General features: G+C 43.5%; 1 protein-coding gene across 1 annotated transcript in view; it reads left to right on the top strand.

Annotated features, from left to right (window-relative positions):
- The window catches only part of RDX (radixin), an 80,392-nt gene that overhangs the window by 45,863 nt on the left and 12,061 nt on the right, over positions 1 to 22,468 (top strand). Inside the window, exons 4-11 of the mRNA XM_066582120.1 lie at positions 616 to 711; positions 4,836 to 5,110; positions 7,884 to 7,967; positions 10,339 to 10,485; positions 14,074 to 14,170; positions 15,950 to 16,113; positions 19,239 to 19,369; positions 20,577 to 20,737. Of these exons, the coding sequence (XP_066438217.1) occupies positions 616 to 711; positions 4,836 to 5,110; positions 7,884 to 7,967; positions 10,339 to 10,485; positions 14,074 to 14,170; positions 15,950 to 16,113; positions 19,239 to 19,369; positions 20,577 to 20,737 (1,155 nt within the window). The remainder of the gene's footprint in view (positions 1 to 615; positions 712 to 4,835; positions 5,111 to 7,883; positions 7,968 to 10,338; positions 10,486 to 14,073; positions 14,171 to 15,949; positions 16,114 to 19,238; positions 19,370 to 20,576; positions 20,738 to 22,468) is intronic.

The raw sequence follows: 22,468 nt of genomic DNA, 5'->3' as shown, positions 1-22,468 counted from the left end.
GGGAACATTCTTGACACTTATGGCAAATGCAGTGTGAATTGAGCCTTATGTGATCACGAGACCTGGATACAAGTCATCTTGGCCAGAATTTAATTTGGCGCTTGTAAGGTAACGATCTCCAACCTGTAGCTATTTAGCTGTTGTGAAACTACAACTCTCATCTGCATGCCAGCTGAGCTTTCTAGGAGTTGTAGCCACAGATTGGATTGTTGTAATAACAATTCTGTTAAAATAATTGTACTTCAGGTGAGATACAAAATGAATCCATGTTACAAATATTGCTTTTGTTATTCATGATTTGGCCTGCTAGCATTAATTAGAGAAGAGATTATAAAATATGCCGTGTGGTTGGGTCCATGGGATCATGGATTGTAATCTGACCAGAGACCACATCTTCATTGAGATTCATTGATTGTTGCAGTTGTTTACTTGGATTCCCTCTGGTGACTTAGAATAAAGCTACGAAACTTAATGTAAGAACGCTTCTATGTGCCTCCAAATATGAGCCCCAATAGGGACAAGGACTGCTGAAGGTGATATTATATTTCTATGGCTGTCCATGTAATGTGTGTATCAGGTTCTTCAGATGTCGATCCTTTTTATGTATCTTTCCAGGTGGTGAAAACGGTGGGTCTACGAGAGGTTTGGTTTTTCGGGCTGCAGTATGTGGACAGCAAGGGGTTCTCTACATGGCTGAAGCTCAATAAAAAGGTTTGTTCTTGTCCTCTGTTCCTTTTATCAGTCTCACCCTTTGTTCTGATATGTCCTTTGATTCAGAGCATTCGTCGTTCTTCTTCTTTCTTTTTTTTCATTCTTTCAAGTGTAATAGATTTATTTTTGGAGCGGCAGCAGGAGGGGACATGTGAGGAGTTGGTAACCAGGCTGCTACAATGTATTTAGATCTAGAGTAACGAAATCATGCTACTATAGTCTTGCACATTAGTGAGGGTTTAACATTTTTGCAAAAAAAAAAACTGGTCTGTGCACATCTGATTGGCGCCCATGCAGTTTTTGGTACAGATTTTATAGGTCATCAGAAGTACATTATGTACTGAGGGCAATGCTAACTGGTTTGCAGTTCTAACCTCGTTATATATTGGTGAGCATCCATACTTACCGTAGTTTTGTAGTCTTCTCTAAATTAGTGACATTCGAGTATTCATTAGAAATGTTGCAGCGTTGGAAGAACACCACCTAAAACATAGCGAACCCAGTCTTGGTTTTTATCATTCAATCAACACATTCCATGTCCTTGCCACAAAAAATTATTTATTCAGATATATTTTTTTTCCTAAAAAACTCTGAAAGCCGAACCTCTGTGTAACTTTTCTGCAGTAAGTTCAGTACTAGTATCACCTTAAGGCTGGATTCACACAAACGTATATCGGCTCGGTTTTCACGCCGAGCCGATATACGTCGTCCTCATCTGCGGGGGGTGGGGGTGGGGGTGGAAGAGCCAGGAGCAGGAACTGAGCTCCCGCCCACTCTCTGCCTCCTCTCTACCCCCTCTCTGCCCCTCTGCACTATTTGCAATGAAAGGAGGCAGGACGGAGGTGGGGCTAAGTTCTCCAAATTAGCCCCACCCCTGTCCCGCCTCTCCCCATTGCAAATAGTGCGGAGAGGAGGCAGAGAGGCGGCGGGAGCTCAGTTCCTGCTCCTGGCTCTTCCAGCCTCCCCCCATGCAGAGAGAGATGATGTATATCAGCTGGGCGTGAAAACCCAGCCGATTTTTTTTTTTTTTCTTTTTTTTTTTTTTCCTTTTTTGTGAATCCAGCCTAAACTAGCTGCTAAGTAGCTGCTGCCTGGCTGGTTGTTAGTGTATCCTTAGTAATCAGTCTGTTTAATAGGACCCTGCAGTTTCATCCTGGATTGGCACTGTACTGAAAGCAGAACATCTTACCCCATCGTACCTCCATTTAGATGGAGAACCTAAAAAATAAGTCAAATCTAAGTAAAACGTCTATATTGCAGGCTTCTACCAGCTTTTTACTATAATTACACAATCCATATGTATGTCTTGCAAAAAGAAAAGAAAAAACCACCTGAGTAGATCTAATCGGGTGAGAAAGAAAAACTTCACAAGGTTCTGTATTGGTATCCACTATCATTCTGGATGGGAAATATATTGAACAGGCACTTTATTACAGATCCTGGCCCTTTCACCATTGGTGATTCCCTCGAAGTGCTGCCTAATATTAGTGGCAAGAATTCCAATGATCGATTTCAATGTGAATCCACATTAGAATGGAAAATCCAGCCATCTGAGTAACTTCTAATGAGGCCTGGTCATCGGGGCTAGACTAGCCAGGGGGCCAGAATTTCATAAACTGCCAAATTTGCAGTGTTTTCTTGTTCAGTAATGTGGAGAGTATACTGAGAATAGTGCAATTTGAGGGAAAACGTCCAGCGAAAGGGGATCCTGTTGTTCTGATGAACAGGCAGTGCACAGTCAAGCAAACTGCATACAAACATGTTAATTAGAGCACTGACGTTATATTAGACTTCAGTTTGCATTGATGGGCTATAACAACAGACAACCAGTTTCAGTGCCATTACTGTCTATGAGAAACAGGCTAGACTCCAGGAGGCAAAAGAGCGCAAAAAATTGTATCACTGAGTAGTGCAAAAACCACACATAGTGACAAGAATCCAGGTTGCTGTTGCACTATGCTGATGGGAGGATTGCAATTTGGCACAAGCAGCATGACTTGATGAACCCTTTTTGTCAGCTGTTGAGAACTACAAGAAACTCCTGTCTGCACGGGCCAGTATTCCTGCAGAACGATTGCAACAACCAATTGCTGCAGATGAGTGTTGCTAATGAAGTAGCCATTCAGTGCATATGGATGTTACAGTATCTGAAAATATGGTCACCATGTAAATCTGCAGGAGAAGGCCTAAATACATGTGTATATGTAATTGGGGTCTTTGTTTGTTGAGTGAGGGACTAAAATAATCATTGAAAATATGGAAGATGGAACAGTACCTCTGCAGCGCCACCTATTGGAAGGCATCATTCCTGCAAATCAATGTCAGACCCATGTCATTGGCCTCTTACTAGACAGGCCAGAAACCTACTGCACACTGATGGGGAAAAAACCCAAACAGTGTGCGGTTTTCTGGCTTTTGGTTTTCATACACATTTGGGTTTTTTGCCGGACATTGATTTGCAGGAATGCTGCCTTCCAATAGGTGGTGCTGCAGAGGTATTCTTCCATCTTCCTTATTTGCATATTTCCCAGAGGAGCATGCATGGCCTTAAAAGGCTCCTCACAGACCTTCTAGGTGCTCTCCTTAAGGTGAGATGATGCCCTTCCCAACCTAAACTAATTCATTGTCACACACAATTGCATTAAACTGTATATATTAACCTTTTCTAGAGTCTGTCTTTATAACAAGGGTGACCATATTGGCAGGGATTCATCCTGCAAGGCTCACTGTCCTGTAACCTGTGTTTTTATGTCTATTACCTTTCTCCCCAAAGATCATCTACGGAAAGCTGACCTGGAGTGAGGATTACTCACCTTGTTAAAGGCTACCTCCATTGATAATGATGTAAAAGCTGTTTGGTTTGGTTGCTCTTCAGATTGCAGCTCTTTCACACTGAACAATTATCATTCAGTTTATTGCTGGATCGTGTGAATCTGAATGAAGGTCATTCAGTGTAATTGCTGCCAGCACCTGCACAATGAACGATTCTTTTGATATCGTTCGTCGTTCAGTTAGGTATAAAAATCAAACAAGGATCAACCTGCGTGAACAGGCAGTCATTCATCTGTGAACGGCTGCCTGTTTACTATGAATGGAGGTGGGCGGCTGCAAGTGATCTCTGTCCCGCACCGCCTCCATTCACTGAGCAATCACCCATTCTGTGTAAGAGCAGAGGGGTGTGAACTGCTTGGACGACTGTTGGACACATGAGCACCCGACAATCCTCTGATGTAAGAGGAGCCTTACTTTAAAGGAGTTGTCCCGCGATAGCAACTGGGGGTATACACTTCTGTATGGCCATATTAATGCACTTTGTAATGTACATCATGCATTAATTATGAGCCATACAGAAGTTATTCACTTACCTGCTCCGTTGCTAGCGTCCCCGTCGCCATGGATCCATCTAATTTCAGCGTCTAATCGCCCGATTTAGATGCGCTTGCGCAGTCCGGTCTTCTCCCTGGTGAATGGGGCCGCTCGTGCCGGAGAGCTGGTCCTCGTAGCTCCGCCCCATCACGTGTGCCGATTCCAGCCAATCAGGAGGCTGGAATTGGCAATGGACCGCACAGAGCCCACGGTGCACCATGGGAGAAGACCCGCGGTGCATCGTGGGTGAAGATCCCGGCGGCCATCTTGGTAAGGTAAGTAAGAAGTCGCCGCAGCGCGGGGATTCGGGTAAGTACTAAACCTTTTTTTTTTTTTAACCCACCCCTTGGGTTTGTCTCGCGCCGAACGGGGGGCCTATTGAATAAAAAAAAACCCGTTTCGGCGCGGGACAACCCCTTTAAACCTCTGGCCGTAGACTCCTCCATCGTCCATATTTAGTGCTACACTTTGAATAAAGCTCTTTAAAGGCTTGTCCACAACTATGACACAGAATGTCGTATCATGGCGTACTACAATAATTTTACTTTTGTAGTTGGCTTCTGATGAATATTTACTTTTTCCACCACTGTGCTTCCATTGGGGTTTACAAGCTGGGTGGACATATGTGGATGGGGACTTACAGGTCTTCCATCAGCGCACCACTGCCTCACTGCCCCAATACATGCAAAAATGATCAGATTACCTTGCAAAAAATTACAATACTGTACTTCTATAACTTTCCTAAATTTGATTTTCAGGTGACTCAGCAGGACGTCCGGAAAGAAAACCCCCTGCAGTTCAAATTTCGAGCTAAATTTTTCCCTGAGGATGTTTCAGAAGAATTAATTCAGGAGATAACCCAAAAACTGTTCTTTCTGCAAGTCAAAGAAGCAATATTAAATGATGAAATCTACTGTCCCCCTGAGACGGCCGTCCTGCTGGCCTCGTACGCCGTGCAGGCCAAATATGGAGATTATAGCAAAGATGTTCACAAGCCGGGTTACCTGGCCAATGACCGCCTGCTGCCTCAGCGGTAAGTGTGGGGAAGCACGAGCCGACATAATGCAGCTACCGGAAACTATCTGATGCCATTCTTCTGATGAATGGAAGGGCCTGGCATTTTTCTTGTTCTGGAGTATTGATTCCCATGTTCTCAGAGAATGGGCATGAAATGGAATCTGTAAATACATGTCCTCCTTTTAGCTAAATAAATGGTTTGTGCTTCTTTTTTCCATGACTGCAGACAATGGCTTGAGGTAACTAGCACAGATTCAAGGCTACAATTTGTGAACCAGTTTAGCTTCAGAAATGTGTCATTCCTGCTCCATCGTCCTATATTATTCCCGTATTCACAGTCTTAGTTAGACTTTAGTAGAGGCTGCGGCTGGTAAAAATAAAACGAAGAGCGGTTTGCTTTTATAAGGAGACTCCAGAGACTGAAACTTCTGCTGCTCGCAGTCTTGTATCTTGTAACACATGACTTCTATACAGGGTGGTTCAAAAATAAAGCGATTTATTCCTACATGAACTGACTCACAGCAGCCAGGATGCCGATAAAGGATAGAAGAACTCTGCAAGTTTTTTATGCACCTTACAGATGCTCGATGGGGGCGCCGTTGGTGATCAGGGGTCCCCATCTCCAGTCCTTGGGGACCACCAACAGGTCATGTTTTCAGGATATCCTATGGTAAGAACACCTGTGGCAATGTCTGAGGACTGACAATAATTACATCACCTGTGCAACACTGAGGAAATCCTGAAAACATGACCTGTTGGGCTCCATGAGGACTGGAGTTGGGGAACACTGTACTAGATGACCTAAAAGAACGCATCTCTGCTGCAGTGGAAATGATGGGCTATGCCGAAACACATCTGGGCTGAACTGGACTACCGACTTCACATCTGCAGCGTCTGCAATAGCCACATGGAATATCTGTACGGTGAAATAAAAACTTGAGTCCTTGTATTCTTTCATGTCATTCTGGCTGTTGTATGTCAATTAATGCATGAAGATATTCGCTTCACTTTTGCACCATTCTTTATGAAGCACTCTGTCTGTGCTTTACAGGGTAATGAGTCTCTATCCAACATTTTAGTACCTAACTTTTAGTTGGCAGTGCCGGGAAAGCATTTTTCCATCTGCCATTTGTATACCTCATTTACCAGGGAGCGTTGAATGTTCTGTAAATCTCCGCACACCCTTGTGGTGCTCCCCACAAGGAAAATCTGTAACCTCATCAGGCACAGGGTAATAAGCCAAAGAAATAGGGTGCGTTTTCAATCAAACTGATAGGTTGCTTATGGGATACTTTTTTTGATTTACTTTGTGGAGTTTCACAAATTCACACTGTACATAGCTACTCTGTACTACTTACACACCAACTGGAAGGGATAAACTGTCTGCACAGAGCCTCCCGTTGGCCTCCATTCCAGCCATTTTCATCCCAATTGTCCCACGCCAGATAACTTTAAAACTCACTGGTAAGGAGGGTCTGAGAATGAACTGCACTCTTCACAATCATTGTAGTTCAGTCCAGACAAAGCCGGATACATGCCCTGCACTGCCCAAGAATTTCACCAGGGAATTGGGGTTTGGAGATGGCTGGAATTGGCAAATGAGTACCCCTCTCAGTGACTGGTATCAGAACCTCAGTAGTTCCTGTATATCAAAAAAGAATTCTACCCAAATTTCTGAGGTCGAAAAGATATACACTCTAGATATTGCTGGGGAAAAGCATCAGGCGTTTCACAGATTTCGGCATAGTTATAGCATGAGTCCTATTAGAAACTGCAGGACCGCCTGGCTCGCTGTTCATGTCATAAACTGTGAATGGATCAGCAGGACACATGCTCTACTGCGTTCCTAGTCAGGGTTTGGGGGCTGCAGAGACTGGGGTTTTCAATTTCTGGTGACTGTTGGGGTGCTTTACGGGTTGGAGCTTTATCAATCTAGCATTCATTATCTATCCAACGGTGACAAATGCTTCAGGCTGGAATTCTTATTTACCTTTATTGAAGTCACTTCTCATTCATCCGTGGCTTGGTCCCAGTGTAGACACGCATCTGAAGGGGATTTGAAAACTTACCGTTTGGTATCTCCAGTGCAGATTGCCATGTAGGCACATACCCTGACACTGATTTTAGTGGAAAAACCTGATAGAAGTAGGTGTGTTCTGCATATTTTCACTTCTACTGACCTCAAACCACGCACAGATTTTAGCTTTATTAAGAACTGCTAATCCACATATGGTAAACGCAGCACAGAATCTGTCAAAAATTTACTTGTCACTTTTCAGTGTGGATTTAAATCTTTTTGTGCAGAGATTTCGGCGCTGGTTCTCTTTCAGATGAACATTCAAACGTTTTGACGTGGATTCCGCATCAAATCTGCTGTGTGAAAAGGCCTTAGAGCCTTGTCAAACATGCCAGCTTGTGTCTGGAGGTCCCAGCATCGGGACACCCTATGATCAGTTTACCGTTGGGGGACTCTTCTAGCAAACATCAAACGGGATAGTATTTACTAAAAGAACTAGGTTAGAGTTCTCGTGGGTTGAAATGAAACTAATTTGGTACAATTTCCCCCCCTCCTCAAAAGTATTCTGCAGTGGTAACGGGTATGTTGGGGCATCTCACTTGCTGCCACTGGAGCAGAGCAATCGCTGTATTAATCTATGCAGAGATGCTGCTGATTTACATAGAATATATCGGCTATGCCCTCCGTTTGAACTCTGCTTACGTTTGGCCTCCAGTTACTTCTTGCTGTAAAGAATGCTTCGTCATTCATCATTTTGTTTCTTCTTCTCCAGGGTTTTGGAACAACATAAATTGACAAAAGAACAATGGGAAGAAAGAATACAAACCTGGCACGAAGAGCACAGGAGCATGTTAAGGTACTACACGCAGGTTGCCGTGTTACTGTGTGTCAATGGCATTCTGACTTTCTCCTCTTAATGCTGCTTGTGTTTTGGACTTTAAAGACCAAGCAATTCCTCCTGGTTTTGTCCTTCTATTGCTGCATTTCAAGATCCGTAATGTTCCTTCTTCTTCCTATCCTAGCCATATAAGGGCTTGCTATTTGCAAAACGAGTTGTGTATTTTATTGATCTAGTTTTGGGTTATGTAATATATTGTATATGTTTTTATATAGCTCTTTTTTTGTTTTGCTAATTTTGCTCCAAATTAAAACCTATTTTGCTGCTGCTGCATTCCAAGAGGCTTAGCGGTTTGTATTTTTTCGTTGACAGAGCTGCTTGAGCACTTGGTTTTAGCGAGACGAGCCGTAGTTTTGTTGCTACCGTTTTGTAGTTTTCACAACTTTTTTGATCACTTTTTATTCTGTTTTGCTGAAGCAGAATAAGCAAAAACAACAAATGTGTCATTTGTCACTTTATTTTGTCCACAATATTAAATAATGTTTTAGTTCAGGATGTTAGGACACAGTGCTAGCAATTTTGTGTGTGTTTGTGAGAGATACTAGGTAATGAACTTCAGTTATGTTCCCCTCTTTTCTCTGTTCTGTCAGAAAAATGAAGAAAAAAGTTTGAACATTTGAGGAACATTCCAAGTTCAATAGCTGAGATTTCTAATCAATCAACATTCATTTAATTCAGCAATTATCCAACGTTCACAATTCTTATGTTTGAAGCTCTAGTTTTATATGATGAATCTTTATTGTCATGGTTAGGCTTCCTTCATACTGCGCTTGGAATTCTGACCGGCGGTTCCATCCCAGGGCGTTGCCTGGATGTCCAAAAGAAGGCATATAGATGGAACCCTGGTTGGCTTCATAGGCTGCTGCTGTTAAAACTGGGACCGAAGCTGCAAGCCTTGATTACAGCAATAGCGTAGCCACCTGCCCTATTCTGTCCAGCCAAAATGTCAGAATCAAATGGACATCTGTTGAAAGCTTGCAGTTTTGGTCTGTATTTTAATAGGTTTTGAAGCGTCCACAGTTCCATCTGGACACCGATCTTGGGACATCCAGCTGTGGGATAAAATTCCCAAATGGGGTTCCAAGTGAAGGAAGCATTAAATGAATTTTCCCATCAGTAACTATTAATTGTGGATTGTGTGCATTCATTAAAAAAATAAATAAATAAAAATCATCCAGTGAAGTGTTCAGAGAATAGCAGTGTGCTTATCAGGCCTCATGTCCACGGGCAAAAGAAGAATTAAAATCCGCAGCGGATTTTAACTCTTCTCCTGCCCGCAGATCCGCATCCCATAGGGATGCATTGACCACCCTCGGGTAGATAAATACCTGCGGATGGTGAATAAAAGTGATTTTTTTTAAAAATGGAGCATGAAAAAATCTGGACCATGCTCCATTTTCGTGCGGGTCTCCCGCAGGCTTCTATTGAAGCCTATGGAAGCCGTCCGGATCCGCGGGAGACCAAAATCGGAATTTACTCACCTGCTCTGGATCTTCCCTTCGCCGCGGCTTCATCTTCTCTCCGTCGCGGACGGATCTTTTTTCTTCGGGCCGGCGCATGCGCGAGGCACGCAACCGTCGTGCCCTGTGCATCCGCCGGGCCGAAGAAAGAAGATCCGGCCGCGACAGATAGAAGATGAAGCCGCGGCGAATGGAAGATCCGGAGCGGGCGAGAGGTGAGTTTATTCTTATTTTTATGCCTCATGTCCGCGGGGCAGGAGGGAACCGCTACGGATTCTCCATGGAGAATCCGTAGCGGGCCTGATTTTCCCTGTGGACATGAGGCCTCAATCTACTGAGCTGAGTGCTGATGGACACACATACTCGGTCACTCTCCCATCTTCATGCCTCTTGGCGTATCACAGGTGAAAAATTCAATTCTTGGCTTTAAAACCAGGCCGAGATTGCAACTCTAGCTGCAGTTCTGACAGAGAACCATTGGTAACAAGGCTGTATGAAATTCATCCTTGGCCGGGAAAAGGTTAAAAAGAACCTATCACAGCTATGTCCCATTCATTCTCAGGGTAGGTGGCAGCCCAAGTGGTCAGACGCCTGGGTGATTATCAAGTGATGACATATCCTAGTGGTAGCCAATCATTTTATACGTTTGGAATACCACTTCTTTTCATAACCACGTCAGGAGCCTTGAGGAGTAATGTATTGTACCTGTGCGCTGGTGATCAGCCTACCCGGTCGTCATACAGTCATTATCTCCATCCGATATGAACTTGCTGAGTTCATATGTAGTTGGGTGGCTGTTGTGCGTCACTTGGGTATAAGAATTTTAAGAACTTTGTATAAATGAAGTCTTGTGTTATTTGTCTCTACAGAGAAGACTCTATGATGGAATACTTGAAAATTGCCCAAGATCTGGAGATGTACGGCGTCAATTACTTCGACATAAAGAACAAAAAAGGAACTGAGCTTTGGCTCGGTGTTGATGCATTAGGTCTTAATATTTATGAACACGATGACAAGTATGTTGTTTGTTCCCTTCACATTTTCTTCTGGCTTGCAGGCTTTTCAACATAACACCTAGAGACACTATGAACACATAGTTGCCTATTGCTGTAATCTAAATGCATTTGGAAAGTCTTCAGGACCCTTTCATTTTTTTTTACAATTTTGTTATGCTGTGGCCTTGTGCAAATTAGAAAAAGTTGTTGTTTTTTTTTCTCCATTATTCAGCACTCAATATCCCAGAATGACCAAGTGAAAACAGAATGTTTAGTTTTTCATAGAAATCTTTGTAATTTCTTTTTTCTAACATTCTGCAGTGACATCAGTATTGAGACTCTGTACTTAGTTGAAGCACTTTTGGCAACAATTAAAGCCTCCACTCTTCTTGAGTGTGATGCCACAAGGTTTCTACACCTGGATTTGGGGATTTTCTGCCATTCTGCTAATCCTCTCAAGCTCTGACATGTTGGATGCGGGCCGTCCGTGGACAGTCATGTTCAGGTCTCTTCAGGGATGTTCAATTGGGTTCAAGTCAGGGTTCGGGCTGGGCCACTAGTAAAGATTCACAGAGTTGTCCCTATGCCACCCCAGTGTTGTCTTGGCTGTGTACATAGGGTCTTTGAGCAGAAGGTGTTCACCTTCCAATTAATCAGAGGTCCCTTGAGCTCTGGATCAGGTTTTCCTTAAGGGCGTTGATGAGCGATGCCTGGTTTCCTCCTGTAAGAACACAGAAAATTGAGCCCAAAAAGTCTAATCTTCGTTTCGTCGGACCAGATAATCTTGTTTCTCAGTCTAAGTCCTTTAGATGCTTTTTGGCAAACTCCAGGTAGACTTTCTTGTGTCTTTTACTGAGAAGAGGCTTCTTCCTCGCCATTCTGTCATAAAGCCCTGATTGTAGAGTGCTGCAGTGATGGTTGAACTGGAGACGGTTTCCATCTGCACACAAGATTTTTGGAGCTCAACCAGAGTGACCATTGGGTTCTTGATCACCTCTCCTACCAGGGCCCGTTTTCCCTATTAAGGCTGCCTGTCCACGGGCGGGTTTTCATTGTGTTCCCCGCAGCGATAATCCGGCCGCGGGGAACGCAGTGAAAGCTCTCCTAGCGTTGCTATGGAGAGTGCTTTCCCCCCCCCCCCCCCCCCCCCCGTCCACGAACGGAGAATCATTGTGATGCTCCGCTCATGGATGGCAAATCGCAGCATGCTGCGACTTACCGCGATTCTCCGTGGTCAACCCATCTGTCAGATAGGTTGACAGCGGAGATCTGTCTGCCGGCTCCTGCTCCCAGGCGGCTCCCACAGCAGAGATCCGCCGCGGGATAACGCAACGCTTGTGGACAGGCAGCCTTACTTAGTTTAGTAGGTCTAGAAAAAGTCCAATCTTACATTTAAGAATTATGGAGGCCACTGTGATCTTGAGTTCCTTTGGAAGCTTTGCTATGCACGGTGTGTGTCTTTTTTAAAATTATGTTCAATTGACTCAATTTGCCATAGCTGGACTTAATCAAGGTGGAGAAACCTCTCAAAGATGAGCAAGAGAAATTAGATTCCCCCAGAGCTGAATTTCAAGTGTCATACCAAAGGGTGTGAATGCTTATATCAACGCAAAATGTTAGAAATCCTTCCAATTTTTTTTAAAAACCAGAAACAAACCTTTTGTTTTCACTTTGTCATTATGGGGAATTGAGTGCTGAATTATGGGGGGGAAAACCTGATTTATATATTTTGTTTTTCAATTTGCACAAGGCCACTGCATAACAAAGTGTGAAAAAAAGTGAAAAGGCCTGAAAGTTTGAGTCTGCATGCATTGTACACAAACATTACTCATCCTGCGCTAATCCGGAGTTGCAGCCAGTACTCATTCCAGAGCTGTATTCACGATTCTTCTGGCCCTCAGCTCAAATCTCCCTGCATTCCATGCTGCCTCGATGCCTGTAGGAAAGTTTCTCTGGTAGTTTGCACTGTGGGAAGTTAAATTGCAGCCTTTTACAGTAATTTGTCTCCCAAAATGCAGTGCAGCAGAAAATGCTGCATTAAAGAAGCTCAGACAGAGAACACACGTTGACACCAGTTTTATGATGGGAATCCTATTGGCAATTACTTTTAGCCTTTCCTCTTCCTTGTTCTATACTGTAGGTTGGGATGTTTGGTTTTGGCAGATATTGATCATAAGTCACAGTGCACTTGTGATGTGTGACTTTTAGCACAATTACCTTTTGCAGTCTGTATGTCTGCTTGCACTTTGTGGAGCAATGCCCCTTCTCCAAGAAGAAGCCGCAATGTTCACATGTTAGTATGGGGGCTTTTCATGCATTCATAGAAGGGGCTGCCTTTATATATTGGAGCAGAGGATAGCGCAAGGTCAGAAGAGATCCAGCGCTATCTGTTTGATAGCCAGCCTCCCGCTGCAACAGCTGGGGTGCATCGGGGTCGCTGTAAGGGGACCCTTTTAGTTACACTATTTGTATTGAATATAGTTGTATCTGTAGACATGCTTTGAATCGTAAATAACAAAACGCAACTATATGAAAAGGAGCTAATACTAAAACAGAACTGTTTACTTAAAGAGACATTCCCATCTTATAAAGTGATAGTAACTTTGGGAATGAAGGAGCTGCAGTGCTGGCTTATTATTGCATACTTTTCCATTTTTTCCCCTGCATATCTCGGCCTCAGCCACCCACCGGGCAGGGGACTGCAGCGCACCTTTCTTTTATAGTCTGTGACTTTTATAAGCTAAGCCTATAGGCTGAAACTGGGATGTGTTATACTTTCCTTTTCCTTCGTCCCCCCACCTCTATTCCCCCTACCAGTGTAAGGGTGCTGGTAAGTAGTCCACCCATTATAAAAGCAGAATAGGCAGACTACTTGGGGCACTGCTCGATGCACACATGCAGTAGAACGCTTGCATCCCAAGACTTAGCAGGACATCTACTTTCGGTCAATGAATTTAGTTTATAGGACTAAGAGTAGGTGACCTATTCCTTTTGTGATGGGGCTAGCTGACGTTCCTTGGGTGGCTAGGAGTGGCACTGTGCAATGAAAACTAAATGGGCCCTACGGCTGCTTTAGTCTAAAGATTGGTCGGTCAGACCGTCACCGCTGATAAGATGATGGCATAATCTAGCAATATGCCATCACGTTACATAATGGGAATAACCCTTGAATTAAAGTGACAGACTTGAATTGGTAAATGTAATCTGCAGGGAGCGTTCAGCTCCTGACAACTATTTCTAGCCAGTTATAGACTACCGCTACAGCCATGCGGTGTTAATATGATCTGGGTGGGATTGTGCACTTCAACTAGAACACGTTTTCTCTACAGAAACCTGGATATTCAAAGATTTTCTCTGCTGGAATGAAAGTTAGCTGAATGACACATTCGCAGGCTTTGGTCTTTAATTTGACGCCGCTGCGGCTTTCTAAATGAAATGCTTGCCATGTCTGCTGCCAACACGTATTTTCTAATTTTCTCTAGCCCGTATTGTGGGAACTATTTCTCTGTGCAGTTTACTTGGCGCCGTGCACCCTGCTATTTTATGCACAGCCACAAAAATGTAATGCCATTTCGCTGTAAATATCTGCTTTCTTTCCCTTTTCCTCAGATTGACACCTAAAATTGGATTTCCTTGGAGTGAAATCAGAAACATCTCATTTAACGACAAAAAGTTTGTGATAAAACCAATCGACAAAAAGGCTCCGGTAAGAGCCGCTCTTGTGAAAGCTTTGTCATTGCTAACAATTTGGTTCCGCTGGGCTGTTCTGCGGTGATTAATCTGCCTGTGTCGGGCCTTTCAGGACATCTTGTTCCCTTTTCATCCTCTGGTTATTAAGTCTGCTCTGGTGCATTGAATGACTGTGTCACATAAAAAATGTATGCTAAATTGTATTCCTCAGATGGTCTGAGATAGAACATGAAGAAAGTAATCCATTTATCCCTGTGGTATAGACCTGGATAGTCCCAAACATAGGTGGATGATCAGGAAAATACTTCAAGTCCAACAATCATGAAGTGGAAATGAAAGTGTCAGATAAAGAGGACGTCCTACAAAATGATCCGTTAATGGATAAGTATGTGATTGGTGGGGGGCTGACCATTGGGATCCCCAACGATCAGGAGAAGCAGGATCCTGAGTGTGCTGTAATGAATGCATACTACTACTCCATTCACTTCCCTGAGACTGCTGGAGTTTGCCAAGCGCTTGTACGCCATCTTCGGCAAAACCATAGGAATGAATGGCGTGGTAGTGTGCATGTATGACAACATCTCCACTTGTAGCTGAACACATTTGGGGTCATGTTCTCCTAACCAGTGAGGGGTTCCAGTGATTGGACCCCCACCAATCGGATACTTATCCTCTATTCCCAGCATGCTGCTGAGCCGTACACCTGCATTATACTATTCGTATTGAAATCAAGGGGCTATAAACTAGCTACTTTTTTAAAGACACCCATCTAGTAGCACGTTAGACCTCTTTGGGCCTTCAGAACCGCAGCGATTTGTCATGGTGTAGATTGAAATCATTCTACAGGAATATTGAGCCCTGCGGACAGGGAGCTTCTTGTAGTTATTGCTAATTAATGTCCGTTCTGACATGTCCTGAAGAACGGACAGGAAGGGATCGTAGATTTATGCTGCTTGCGCCAAATTCTGATCTTCCTATCAGCATGCTGAAACAGAAATCTGGATTCTTTTGACCAGACAAGTTTTTCCACCGCTCAATGCTTTTTCTCTTGCGCCCTGGAGTCTTACCTTTTTTTCTCCTTAGTCTGCAATGGCAGTTTTACTGGTTGTCTGCTATTATAGCCCATCTTCTATTATAGCCCATCATCTAGGGAGAGTTGTGTGTTGGCAGTTGGAGTAGCAGCATTGTATTTGGCTGCCATGTCCAATTTGCTTGACTGTGCACTGCCTGTTCATCAGAACGATTCTTGACATCCTTCTCTGACTTTTTGTTGCCGAGCTGTTCACACCCACAGGATCCCATTTACTGGCTGTGTTTTCCTAGATCACACCATTCTCTTTATGCCCTTGACATGTTGCATGTGAAAACCTTGGCCCCAGCTACCTTAGCTCCCATGACCAGACACTATTAAAGGGTGCTCATATTACTGCATTTTCCCATTTTAATGTGGATTCACACTAAAACTGATCCACGGAAAACTAGTTATCTAATTTTATTTTGCGTTTCGGGCTCACAGATTTAATTTTCCTAGAGTCAAGCTCCAACTGTGAAAGTCGGTGTCTCTAGTAAAGGGGCCATTCAGTGTCTGTGTAGAGCATAGATACTCGGAGACCTCCAAACAGAAACAGTCCTTGTTTTTTTGGTTTTTTTTTTTTTGAATCCCCACTCGGACTGTAAGGTCCATAAACGGAGGACTTTTCTCTAACTCAGAATTGCTTAATAGGATAATTAGTTTCCTATTGCTCCATATGCTTGTACTAACCGTACATGGGTTTTCTTTCTTCCTTTGTTGCAGGATTTTGTATTTTATGCTCCCCGCTTAAGAATTAATAAGAGGATTCTGGCCCTGTGTATGGGGAATCACGAGCTCTACATGAGGAGGAGGAAACCAGACACAATAGAGGTGCAGCAGATGAAAGCTCAGGCCCGAGAGGAGAAGCATCAGAAGCAGCTGGAGAGGTACAAGTGCTGGATTATGGGGTTTTGCCTTTCACATTATTGTCAAGAAAAGTATCGCTTTACATATACTTTGAAGAAAATATTAGGCAATTGCTTAAATAAATTGCCCAAAAATCACTCTCGTTAGCTGCAATATTTCATGCAGTACCTGAAAGAGAGCTGCTGTGGCGGAGGAAAACCAAAGGGGGCCCAGTGCTCCTTCAAATGAGATCATAGAGTCACAATTATCCATGATGATCATGAAACATGTTATACCCCTTTAACTTTTATGTATTTCCACAATAAAAAAAAAAAAAACAGGTCTTGGTACATGAAAACTAATATTTGCAATAAATATAATCTACACAAAATGCGGTTTTTCTATAGAATTCCTACTTTAAATACCCTAATAGCAGTGTAGTAATCCTATTGGCTACATCCTGCAGAGGTTCATCTACATGAGGACAAGCATGTGTAGTAAATGCATCCTCTTTCGCTGTAGAGCCGTCGGAGAGTTACTGCAAATGTGGAGTAGCTCTCGTGTTGGCACAGGGCAGGCATGCACAGTGCCGGTGTCAGCGCGGCATCCGTCTGACTCCCACCTTTTCTACTGTAAGCAGCGCTGCTCCCTCCGATGGATGCATGCGCAGTATTTCCGATCTGTACAGTACAAGGTGGACATGTACAGAGAATGCTGCCCTGCTTAGGCGCTCCCTTGCCACTCCGCTCAGAGGAGACCATTCACAGCTCTTTCGGCGCACAGCAATTTACCCATGAACCCCAGAAGGAAAAGCAAGGTGTAAGAAATGTAGTCCCATGCGCGGGGCTGAATGACCGCCCACTTGCCATTAACAGAGACACTAGCTGCTTTGCTCCTCTTCCATGACGGTGTATATAAGCTGCTTTGGGTTCCTTTACCTGTCCTATGAGACTACATGGTGTTTGGAAAAAAAAAATTAGCTTGTGGAATACCCTCTCTTAAATTCTCCGTCTTTAATCCCCTGGTACCTGAATACGGACCCCATAGATAATGCAGGTCATTTATTACCTGACCAATTATATCACTACTTTGTACGAGAATCTTCTCTGTAACGCGGCACATCTGTCAGCCCGGTCTTCTCTCTCCTCCTCCTACCTGCGGCTGAAGTACTGGAGGGGAGGGCGGTCTTGGGTGATGAGAGGATTTGTTGAATTAGGACAGGAGCGGAGCTGCAGGACAGGTCGGCAGTCACTGAACCAAGGACCTCCAAGTCCGTCCGCTATAAAAGAATGAAGATTCTGGTATAAAATGGCTCTGAGTAAGTCCTAGCTTGTAGATACTTTACTGTCTGCCAGATGCAGCTGAATATCCCTGTAAGACTAAATATGAGCAGCGTGTAGAGATACAATGTAGGATGATGAGCAGATTAGACTAGATTATGTTATACGGATTTACATTGACTGCTTGTAGTAATCTGTAACGTTATGTATTAGATTATTCCCTGCAGGGGATGCACATAGGGAAGCCGTTGTATCCAGAATGGAAATACTATCTCTATAGGTTAATCTGGTTGTGTATAGTCAAGCCATTATTTTTAGAGCAATGGTCTGTGGATTGTGGCTGTCCGATCATGCTGGAACTTGTAGTAACCACCCATGTAGAGTGTATATTGGCTATGTAAGATCATGTTTTACGCTTGGTAAGCAAGGGTGTATTTTTTACCTTTTGTGTGTACTAGTCTTACATGCATTGCCATAAATTCATCTTGGCCATATGAGAAACCTCCAATATATGAAGCCATCAAATATACCTGTGTTTTAGGTTTCAGAGACTTTTGTGGTGTTGCAAATCTATTGCAGGTTTTGTGCTTATGTCAAACAATAACCAGAACGTCGTAGAGCCTGTGCCCCCAGCCATGTTACAGCTCCGTGCACCCTCCAAGTTGTACAAAGCTGTAGTACGGTCTGCTGTATCTCTGGGTGCCTCCAAAGTTGTACGCAGGCTCTGCTGGATTTTTTTTCCATTAGGAAAATATTATTGCATGCTCACTCGGATGCAGTATTGCGCAGCTATATCTCCGTAGTATATTGCTGAATGGAGAAGCTATAGGACTGCATTTTAATGCATTTAGAAAGGCGGCAGTCATTTACGTGCATGCACGAAAGGATAATACCCACAATAATGAATACAACTCCACTGAAAGTGTTTTATGGTGGCAAATATTTGTTTTTTGTAGCCTCATATATTTTTTCTCAGAAGTTAGGCCCCCTGCACATGGGTGGAAATTAAGCGGCGGGATTTCCCGCAGAATTTCTGCCTGTGGAAGCTGCCATAGGATTGCGTTAGAAAACGCAATCCTAGGCAGACGGAAGCGATTTGTCCGCCCGAAATCGCACGCGAAAAACAAATTGCGGCATGTTCTATTTCTGTGCGGGGCTCGCTGGCTCTGCTCTGCGCATGCGCCGGCTGGGCGGCAGCCAGTACATCACAAAGCCGGAGCAGTGGGAGCAGGTGAGTGCTGCGCTGGTGCCTGCAGGGGCTCGGGTTGGGTCCCGCTGCGAGAATTTTCGCAGCCGGATCCGGCCCGGCCGTCTGCAGGCAGCCTTACTCATATAAACTCTGTAAACTTTACTTTCTACGATTTGAGAGCGTTTTAGTAGCAAAGAAAAGTTTTCAGAACTATAAAGCTGTTTTTCAAGTCCCACCACTATGCACTGCAGCTGGAAACTTCACTATAAGCATGGAATGGGGCATATTCTCAAAGAATAGTGAGGGAGAGTGCCCAGACCACAGGCAGCAGTCAACCACCCATCACACAGTCCACCGCTAACTTAAATATAGCGCTGGATACACATAAACACTGATATGGAGACCTACTGCAAGGAAATACATTCTATGGATTCCACATAACTGCGCACATTGTGTAGTTGGTTGACTTAGATGACAGACTTTCTTTAAAGATCAGGCTCTGTATTGTATTTCTATATACTGTCCTTTTTAGAGGGGGGGATCCCACCATTACATATCATATTCATTGTATAGATTATGAGCACCAAGGCCTACCGCACAGCAGACTCTTCTGATTGGGTGCCAGGCGGTAGGAAGTGTCTGTCCTTGCCATCATCCTTCCTCCTTGTTCAGCTAACCTCACGTTCTTCTTGTCTAGAGCTCAGCTAGAAAATGAAAAGAAGAAAAGGGAGATAGCAGAGAAAGAAAAAGAGAGAATAGAACGGGAGAAGGACGAACTGATCGAACGTCTCCGACAAATTGAGGAACAGACACTAAAGGCACAGAAAGGTATAAAACAAAATACAACCTTAACTCATTTCTCATATTCGGTAAAAAGCGCAACCGTTACGATCCAAGGTGAATTCTACTGAAAAGATTGTTGGGGTTTCCATTATAAACAGAAGCCATTACTGTGCTGGTCACAGAGCGACCAGCAGGGGGGCGGGGCGGCTGCAGGAGAGTTCTCTCCTCTCACTCCCCCGCCCCTCTCCATTGACATAACATAGCGGCCATTCAGTACTGAACAACTGCTATTTACACTGAATGATCAGCGATCTGCTCATTGTCCATGCAGCATAAACGATGAGCTGATTGTTCAGTGTAAATAGCAGCCGTTCAGTACTGAACAGCCGCTATTTTATGTCAATGAAAATGAGCGCTTTTGCACCCAGATCAAAAATGATTGCTTCACATTATAATGCCATGTCCTAAAGACCTTTGTGTGATGTTCAGTAGTATATAGTAATAGGACTAAAAATGGTCATCGATGAGTAATATGATGAGATGAACTGGTGGTATCCTTGTAACCACTACAGCTACTTGTAAAGGGAGTCGCTCGGGTTCAGGACAGCTCAGCTGCCTCTAGATAAGTAAGGCAGTTATTTTGGGCCGGTGTTACTGTAGACATGATCAGTAAATAGCATTAGGTAATCGCAAGGAAGCAGAAAGTATTCACAAGGCTGAGTAGAAAGTCATACTCTGCACAAGTATAAACCATGTAAGAGAGTCCATAGAGAACTTGTCATGCTGCTCATCCCGCCCTCCTACAGTCATGGCTCTTGTCTTCATAGCATCACTATACTATTTACAAAAACACAAAAGTAAACTGATTAACCCCTTAAGGACCAGGCTGTTTTGTACCTTAAGGACCAGACATGTTTTAGGGACTTTACCCATGTGGTGGTTTTACAGACCTATTTTTTTTATTTTCTTCTGCTTCCCAAATGATTTTTGCTGCTTTTTGTTGTTGTTGTTGTTCCTGTGACATATAGAGCTATTTTTTAATATCTGTTTTATTTACCGTCTTTTTTTTTTCATTTTTCTTTTGTTTTATTTGGGGGAAAAAAGCGGGAAAAAAAATAAATTATATTCAATAGAACCTAATAGCTGCGTTATTCCGCTGCGGGAAACGCGGCATAAATCTGGTCATGGACATTAGCCCTTATTCTCATATATCAATCACACTTCTTTATGGTTTGCGTTTTTGTGTTAATAGAGTTAGAAGAGCAGACTCGCAGAGCTTTAGAGTTGGAGCAAGAAAGGAAAAAGGCAAAAGAGGAGGCAGAGCGTCTGGAGAAAGACCGACGGTCTGCAGAAGACGCTAAGGCTGCACTGGCCAAGCAAGCTGCAGATCAGATGAAAAACCAAGAACAGCTGGTAAGACGGCGGGCAGTGACCGCAAAACTGTCCTATGATATTCAGAGATTGGTGGTTTAAGAATAGTTCTTGTAAACCCTGCATGAGGATAGCTGAAATTGCCAATTCAGCAATTTGATTAAATATAAATGTTACATTTTATGTATTTCAACCCTTTCCCAACAGCAGATGTTATGTAGCGGGTTCAGGAGCTGAGCCTACTTCATATACAGTGGGTGTAAAATACAGCTGATACCCGGCCACAGCAGCTGGGATTGGAGATGACTCTGATCCTGGCTGTTGAGCCATTTAGATGCTGCGGGCAGTGCCCACTGCAATATTGAAATTGTCTGACAGAGGAAGGGCACCAAGATTGCTGGTTGCCAAGGCTTGCCTCGGCTTTCCGTTTATTCAGCATTGCCTGTGCCGGCTTTAATATACTGTACAGTTTATAGCTGCCGTGTATTGCACTCTTGATGGCAAAGGAAATGAAAGCTTTTTTTAAATCATCAAAAAAGATTGTATTTCTGCGCATTATTTATCCTGCGCAAAAGTTGTATGTACTCCAAAATGGCACAATAGAAACTACAACCACTGCCTGTGTATATAAATAAAAAAAACGTCATAGCTCTCCATTAAATTATGGATGTCAGAAGATGGCGAAAGAAACTTTAAGTTTAGCAGTGCTGTAATTGTACTGACCCACAGAATGAGGCTACCATGAAATTTTTACTGCACCCTGAACGCCGAGAAGCAAATTTTCCCCCCAAAATAACGCAATTGCATATTTTTTCTCATTTCACCCACTTTGAAATTTTTAAAAGCTTCTCAGTACACATGTGGTACATTAAATTGTACCATTGGAAAGTACAACTTGTCCTGCAAATAAAGCCCTCATACAGCTATATTAAAATAAAGTTATGACTTTAAAACCATTAATGACTACTATTGTTCATTATATTAGAAGTATTACTAATTATTTGGCCAGAGTGGTGAGTGGAATAAAGGACACCATATCAATGCACTTTTGTGTTAGGTGATTATCTTTAACCCTCTCATGACCATGAGTTATTGCTGTTTGTGTGTGTATCACATTTTGCAGTTATGGTATGCCATCCCCATCCTCACTTAAAAAAAAACAAAATCATAACTTTACTTTTTCAGCGACTTGGCTACTTGATGGCTTGTTTTTTGTAGGATGAGTTGTTTTTTAATGGTACTATATCACGTATTGAAAGACTTTGAAAAAAAAGTCTAAGCGGGGCGAAATGGCAAGTGCAATTATGGCTTTGGGAAGGGCGGCCGGGCAAAAATCCTGAGACGCAGATACTTCCCCCCCAAGAGGTCCTTAACGGGTCTTCCTTTTGTTGCCTTAAAACTTTTCGAAGCCAGACTGGATGAGATAATCTCGGAGGCCAGTGGTGGTAAGAGTTCCCACCTACCACAAAACAGACCCAGGCGTGCACGAGCTCTACAGAAGAAAATAATAAATTTTCACTCCTTTCACGGCTCCAGCCCCCGGAGCTCGGATTGCAAGAAAGAAAACTTGCAGGAACAGAAGCGAAGGCCTCTATTTAAACCGAGGCCTTCCTTGTTCCTTGTCCTCAGCCCTCAAAGTCCTCTTTCACCAAATCTTCTGCCTGAATGGCAGCCCCCACACAATCTATTTAGGACAACTTTCCATGTTCAGGGAGACTTGGTTCGCCTACATCTCAGGCGCCTGGGTTCAAGTGGTTCTCTTTCTTCAGGCTT

The sequence above is a fragment of the Eleutherodactylus coqui genome, chromosome 1 (assembly GCF_035609145.1).
Source record: "Eleutherodactylus coqui strain aEleCoq1 chromosome 1, aEleCoq1.hap1, whole genome shotgun sequence".
Classification (NCBI taxonomy): domain Eukaryota; kingdom Metazoa; phylum Chordata; class Amphibia; order Anura; family Eleutherodactylidae; genus Eleutherodactylus; species Eleutherodactylus coqui.
Note: the sequence above shows the minus strand (reverse complement) of the source record. Positions and strands in the feature narration are given on the sequence as shown.